The sequence below is a fragment of the Myotis brandtii genome, unplaced genomic scaffold, assembly GCF_000412655.1.
Source record: "Myotis brandtii unplaced genomic scaffold, ASM41265v1 scaffold216, whole genome shotgun sequence".
Lineage (NCBI taxonomy): Eukaryota > Metazoa > Chordata > Mammalia > Chiroptera > Vespertilionidae > Myotis > Myotis brandtii.
Genome location: NW_005358092.1, coordinates 1,806,912 through 1,814,045, shown reverse-complemented (window position 1 = coordinate 1,814,045; position 7,134 = coordinate 1,806,912). Strand labels below are relative to the sequence as shown.

Here is a 7,134-nt window from a genome sequence, read left to right as displayed (position 1 = left end):
GCCCCGTTGGGGAGGGCAGGGCCCACATCAGGCTCCGAGGCCTCCTCCTTGGCTGCATCGGAGCCCTCTCGGTTTTGAATTCCTTGAAAGACGGAGGACTTCAGTTTTTTAAAGGATCCCATCTTCCGGAAGGAGGCCAGGGCGTTCCAGGTGGAAGAGTGCCCCATCAGCACCACGGAGCGGGGCCGCTCGGGGTGGGCGCCCGTCCTCTTCCTGCTCACGGAGAAGAGGCGCACGAACTTGGCGGGGCCCGGCCTGGAGTCCTGGGCTTCTGCGTCGCCGCCGCATCCTCCGTTCTGACAGGCCGGGTAGGTCACTGTGCCGGGGTCTGTGGGATCCGAGACTGAACAGGGGATCGCAGCAACTCGCCCGTGGCCGTTCTGGGCTGTGGTCATGTTCTCGGAGCCGGAAGCCCGTGGCCACGGGGCGGCACGGCTCAACCCCACGTGCGCACCTGTGTCCACTGGTCCCAGGTGCAGACCTTCATCTCTGAGGCTGCTGCCCGCCTGGCTTTCACACCTGCTTTGCACATCAGGCTCCTCCTCAGTTGTGGCCACTGCCTGCAGCAGAAAACAAAGCAGGATTTAGCCATTGCCCCCACGGAAAAGCCTTTAAAACAGGGGCTAGTTATTTTGTTTAATAACTGCTAATAGACAAAAAAAAAAGGCATGCCCCATAAATGAGCTGATCAAGCAAAAAGTTATACATTAAGTTCAAATTTTACTTTTTTTCTAATTCATTTCACAAATTAAAGGGGAAAATGCAAATATACATTCCTTTAAAAAAGATAATTATGGGTTGTGCATTCAATATAATGGTAAACTCAAGAATTTATTGAAACTTGTTTAAATAAAAGTTTTGAAAAACTGCTGGAATAAAAAAGCCAAGGCATCATTCAAGACTGTCTTCTCTTTATTTAAAAAAGAAGAAATTTTGGCCAGGCTGGTATGGCTCAGTGGTTGAGCCTCGACCTATGAATCAGGAGGTCATGGTTCAACTCAGGGTCAGGGCACATCCAGGGGTTGCTGGCTCAATCCCCAGTGGAGGGTGTGCAGGAGGCAGCCAATCAATGATTCTCATGATTGATATTTCTATCTCTCCCTTACTCTCTGAAATCAATAAAAATATATTTTAAAAATAAAAAAATTTTGGCTTCAATTAATAATTTAAAAAGCAACGATTTCAATATGTGTCACAGCGAAATGTCAACTTAAGTATAAAACAGCTAATGGGCAGACTGAGTGCTTAGTATGTACAAGAACTAGTGCAAGATGCTCTCAGCTGCTTACTGTCTACAGAATATCCCAAAACTCTAATGAGAGAGCTTCTGAAATCAATAAAAATATATTTTAAAAATAAAAACATTTTGGTTTTAATTAATAATTTAAAAAGAAACGATTTCAAAATGTGTCACAGCAAAATGTCAACTTAAGTACTATAAAACAGCTAATGGGGAGACTGAGTGCTTAGTATGCACAAGAACTAGTGCAAGATGCTCTCAGCTGCTTGCTGTCTACAGAATACCCCAAAACTCTAATGAGAGAGCTACAAAATGCTACAGGGACATGAGTGGGAGGGACCAAGCTGAGGTTGCATTAGGTCAACTTTGTGAAAGTATCACAGCGGTTCTTCTGTTGGCTGCCATTTCTATTTGACTCTCTTCCTGTTTTAGACAATGAATTTGTTGGTAAAATTCAGTAGGATTTTTGTCTCTTAAATATTAGATATCGTAACTTTTAACATTGTTATTTTAAATATTTTAATTGATTTCAGAGAGGAAGGGAGAGAGAGAGAGAGAAACGTCAGTGATGGGAGAGAATAATTGATCGGCTGCCTCCTGCACACCCCACACTAGGGATCCAGTCCACAACCCAGGCATATGCCCTGACTGGGAATCAAACCGTGACCTCCTGGTGCCTAGGTTGACGCTTAACCACTGAGCCACGCTGGCTGGGCTATTATTTTGTTTTAAGGAATTTGCCCAGCCAGTGTGGCTCAGTGGTAGAGCGTTAACCTAGGAACCAGGAGGTCACTGAAATCAATAAAAAAAATTAAAAAAAAAGATATTTGACTCCACTTCAGGTCAAAGAGAAGAGATTCCTGGGAGGTTCAGAATTTTTGTACACATTTTGGAGGGGGACAACCTGGCAGTGGTCTAGGATACAGAGAGATGGGAGGGCGCTAAGTCTTCAGATTTTCCTGTAGACCAAATAAATGCACTTGGAGTAAATTCTATGTGTGAGGATGAAGTACTCATCCTACCGCTGCTGCTACAAATTTGTTACAATGAGGGAATCTTTTAATTATCTTTTTCTGACTGATTATTGCCAGTCTATACAAGTGCCTACTGACTAAACTTCCCACGTAGTTTTAATAGCCTTTCTGGTGATTCATTCTCTCCTTTTTTTTTCTCAAGATATGCAGTCATATTGTCTACAAAAAATGTTAATTGTCTTTCCTACTTTCTAAATAATTATACTTTTTGTTTTTGATTTTTTTGCCTCATGATATGAACTAGAACAGAACAATGTTTTGTAATAGTCATGATAGTGGGTGTTATCCTGTTCCTGTATTTGAGATTATTTTAAAAGTTTGAGATGAGAGGAATGTGAAATGGCTTCCATTTATGGATAATAGGGCCAACATTTCTTTAGTAATATAATGAAAGATGAAAACCAGTGGTAAAGTAGGAGCCAAAGAAGAAAGGATGGTCAAAGTATAGAAACATAGAGAATGAATGATCACAAGAATGGATTAGAACTTAGTGCACATGTGATGCTGAAAACCAGTGGGCATTGATCGCATTGATCACACAAACGCTGTCTTTGAGGGAAATTGTCATCCATTTCACAGAAATGTCCTAGGAGAGCATTAGTCTAAATCATAGGCACAATATCAACTGTACAGGATACTGTTCTGCAGGTTGTGGAAGACCTGGAGAGACACAGACACACAGGAAACTGTCCCCCTGGAGCCGGAAGTCTGTTGCTCTCTTGCTCTGGCACTTTAGCTGGTTTTGACGAAGGTTGTGCTTGTTTTATCTGGGATTCCTTTGTAAAAAACCCCTGCTCTAATTTTCACTACCTGTCTTGTAAGGAAACTGCAGCTGCTTAAGGAAGAGTCTCATACTGAGTGGAGTTTAGTGTACAAAGACAAAATCATGCATAGCCAAAATTTCCTCTGAAAGATCTTTCAAATTGTCCATAAAAACACAGTGATTTTGTACCTCTCATTCTGTAGACTATATACTATGTAGTTATAAACGTATAATAGCCAAAGTAATGTATAGTATAGAATAAAGTATCTATTATAATAAAAGCATAAGCTACTAATTAGACCGGACAGCTGAACAACCTTCCAGACATCATTCCGGACGAAGCTGTGGCAGAGGGGGCAGAGGCAGTTAGGAATCAGGCAGAGCAGTTAGGAGCCAGCGGTCCTGGATTGCGAGAGGGAGGTCCTACTGCCCCACAGGGATCGGGCCTAAACCAGCAGTTGGACATCCCCCGAGGGGGTCCCAGATTGCGAGAGGGTACAGGGCAGGCTGAGGGACCCCTGCCCCCCATGCACGAATTTCGTGCACCAGGCCTCTAGTGGAGTAACACAGGGATCAGGCCTAAACCAGCAGTTGGACATCCCACGAGCGGGTCCCAGATTGCAAGAGGGTACAGGCCAGGCTAAGGGACCCCCGCCCCCCATGCATGAATTTCGTCCACCAGGCCTCTAGTGGAGGAGTAATGGTCTTCTTATGATTTGTACTGGATACAGAAAAACAGGCAGGAGCCCTTATTGTGTAATCTGGCTGGATAAAAACAGATTACTAACACAACTAGGGGGCACTAGGAGACCTTTTATAACCCAGGATGAAACTGTGTTAAACTGATTCCTAAGGGCTCAAGGGGTATAAGGAAAGTACTTGATAAAATGTTGGGTAGTTTGAGCATGTTCTATGAAAGACATGAAGCCAGGCCTAGGTTCTAAACTCAGTATTGTCACATGAACCTTAAGTAAAGTCATTTCAGGAATCTGTGCTTCAGTGTCATCTATAAAACAGGTGCCAACATTTATGTATATATCAGCCAACTAATCAATTCACAAGCCTCTATTGGGCACAAAGATCTGTGTGGGCCCTGTGATGAATTCAAGGCAATGACAAGGTGATGGTCCATTCCAGATAGGAAACTGGCATGAGCAAAGAAGAGTAAGGAATATAGGTATGATTGGGAGGCAGTATATTTGGGTGGCCAGCTATCCCAATTAGCCCAGCAGTGAGATATTTTCCATGATGTGAGACTCTCATGGCTGAAACTGGGAAAGTTCTTAGCAAACTGGGATGACTGGCCACCCTACATTAAGTAAAATAATATAGTTGGAAGGATGGCTTGATGTAATATAGTAGTAGAAATAAAGGTGAAAACAGGCTAAGCCTACACACCATTAGTCTAACACTTTAAGACTGTCTGCAGGTGTCACCTTCTTTAGGAATTCCTTCCTGATTCCACTCAAATAAATTAATCCCTTACTCTGTGGGTTACAGATGTCTCCCCAAGTTGCTTTACCCAAACATATTACAATGATAGGTTTATATGGCTGCCTTCAGAACAAGACTATGAACTCTTAAGCAGTAAAAACGATGTACTTTGCACACTTATTTAAAACTAGAGGCCCGATGCACGAAGATTCATGCAAGAATGGGCCTTCCTTCCCCTGGCTGCCAGCACCGCCTTCGCTCTGGCCGGAGTCACCTTTGCGCCTTTCCACACTTCCCAGAGGCCTGGAGCGGCTGGGGCGGTGCGGAACGTGTGTCCTGCCCCACCCCCGGCCGCTTGGTGCCTGTGTATGCAAATTAACCCTCCATCTTTCTTGGGTTAATTTGCATACTCACTCCTGATTGGCTGGTGGGCACCGCAAAGGTACAGTCAAATTGCATCTTTCTCTTTTATTAGTGTAGATTACCTTGATGTGAAATTGTATCAAGTTCTCCTGCCTTCTCAATATCTGTACCAAGGTAACGATTCATTACTATATACCACTATTATTTTTCCAATGTGAAGATGTTTAGATTTTTACAACACTAAGAAGTCTAAGTAAAACTTAAGTTTTAGGATGGAGATCCAGTAAAATACATGCAGAAAATCAGTTTCTAATTGGGGCAACATACTTTTCAAAAAATCATTGCCTTACTATTTCGTTGATGTAGCTGAACAATGTGATTGTTGTGTGCTACTTGGAATGAAACTGAAAATCACGGAAGAAAGCTTTTCCTGGAATTTCCAAGTAACACCAAGTTGCATTATTTAGAACTAACACTTTGACCTCTATTAACAAGGATTGCAATTCAGTCAGTGGTTTTGTAGCAAGGCTTGTAAATTGTGGAAACTCTGCCAGAGATATTTATGAACAGAACTACAAGAAAGACTTTTAGATGGGAATATTGTGAAATCCATTGTCTACAAGCTAGGTTCTGGGGTGTATGAACTTTAGAATAGAACATTTTAGTCATAATGAGAATTCTCTGAAAACAACTATGACCAGTACTTGTTAAATAAGAACTTGTACTTGAATTTGAAATTCAGGAATATATATCAAGTTAAATGTACAAACAAGAAGGTTTTTGTTGTAAATTATAGAAACTACAACACTGAAAAACAAACATTGAAATCTAATGCTAAAGGATGAAATCTGAAGTGCTAAAGGATTGAAATCTGAAATGCTAAAGGAGTGAAAGTATAGATCCTTGAATCACAGCACTATAGAGCTAAGGAGCATGTGATCACTAATTGTAAAGATTAGGATACTCGGGCCCAGTGGGTCAGCCTACTGTTGGTGAAAGCACAGTGGGCTGGGAATCAGAGGGACCAGATTCTGACACAGCAGTGCCACCTACTGGCTAAAACCTGTTGGTGGTCCTAGACTTCCTTTCCCTCCTTAACTAGTCACCAAGTGTAAGAGATCCTGGCTCAGTGTGGGCTGCCTCCACCTTAACTCCAGCCTTTAGGACCTTCACCTGATGATTACATTAACCTCCTGACAAGTCTCCTGTCCTCTGGTCTGATTCACCTCCAATCCAGCCACAGTGAACTTCCCAAACTGCAAGTAGAGTGGTGTCACTTCATCTAGTGTTATCAACTACCCTTGGAGATGTTGAGATGTCAAATCACCTAAGCCTAGCACACAATACAGTGAGCCTTTCTCATACAACTATGCTCTGGGATATTTTCTTGTTTGCTCCCGGAGTTTTTCTCCAGCCATTTTTGTCTCTCTGTAGTGCAGGGAACCACAATCCCCAGGCTCCTGTAACAAGTGGCTTCTGGCCAGGTTGGCCAGTGAGCAGCACTGGTGGGAGATGCCAGGGTATTTCTCTCTGTGTGGGCTGCTGCAGGGGCCTTTCCAGCAGCTCTGAGGCTCTTATTTGGCTCCAGCTCCTGCTGGGCAGCTGCTCCTTCCAGGTGGCACAGTGTCCGGCTCAAGTAACACCACCTCTTCCCTTTATCCCTCCAGGCTAGGGGTGGCAGCATCTTCCTGCTATTGCTCATCTGAGCCTCACTGTCTTCTCTTTTGTTTCTCAGCTGTGTAATAATTCTCTTTGTTTGAAATACCTAGAGAAGTTTCTCTTTTTCTGACTGGTAAATATGTGCTTTGCCTAACTTTCATTAATTCAAATAAACTTGTCCCTAGAAGAACTCTTTCCTTCCTATCCAATCCAGATGCCCCTCCTGCGTGGGCTCACAGCACCTCATGCATTTATTTTAGTACTTACCATACTGCTCTGTAATTCTGGTTTTTCTGTCTCTTTTCTCCACTGAACTCTAAAAAGGTCCTTTCAACGCAGAAAGCAAATCTTCTTTAACTCTGTTGTCAGCAGTCAATTCTGATCAGATGAAGATAACACTCTTTCTTTGGCATAACTTAGCTGTGTCAACCTATACAGTGGGGCCTTGACTTACGAGTGTCCCGACTAACGAGTTTTTTGAGATACCAGCTGTCTCTCGGCAGATTTTTTGCATTGAGTTGATAGAGTAATTTGAGTTAATGAGCTCCTTAACGAGCTCGGTCTCCGAAGGAATTAAACTCGTAAGTCAAGGCCCCACTGTATTTGGGACCAGATAATTCTTAGTTGTGAGGGCTATCCTA

The 7,134-nt window shown here is 43.0% G+C and overlaps 1 protein-coding gene across 1 annotated transcript in view; it reads right to left on the bottom strand.

The window, feature by feature from the left end:
* Window positions 1-6,781, bottom strand: part of LOC102253378 — an 8,173-nt gene extending 1,392 nt beyond the window's left edge. Inside the window, exons 1-2 of the mRNA XM_014539400.1 lie at window positions 6,761-6,781; window positions 3-560 (exon numbers count right to left, since the gene is read on the bottom strand). Coding sequence (XP_014394886.1) covers window positions 3-560; window positions 6,761-6,763 — 561 coding nt within the window. The 5' untranslated portion in view covers window positions 6,764-6,781. The remainder of the gene's footprint in view (window positions 1-2; window positions 561-6,760) is intronic.
* Window positions 6,782-7,134: the final 353 nt, after the last annotated feature.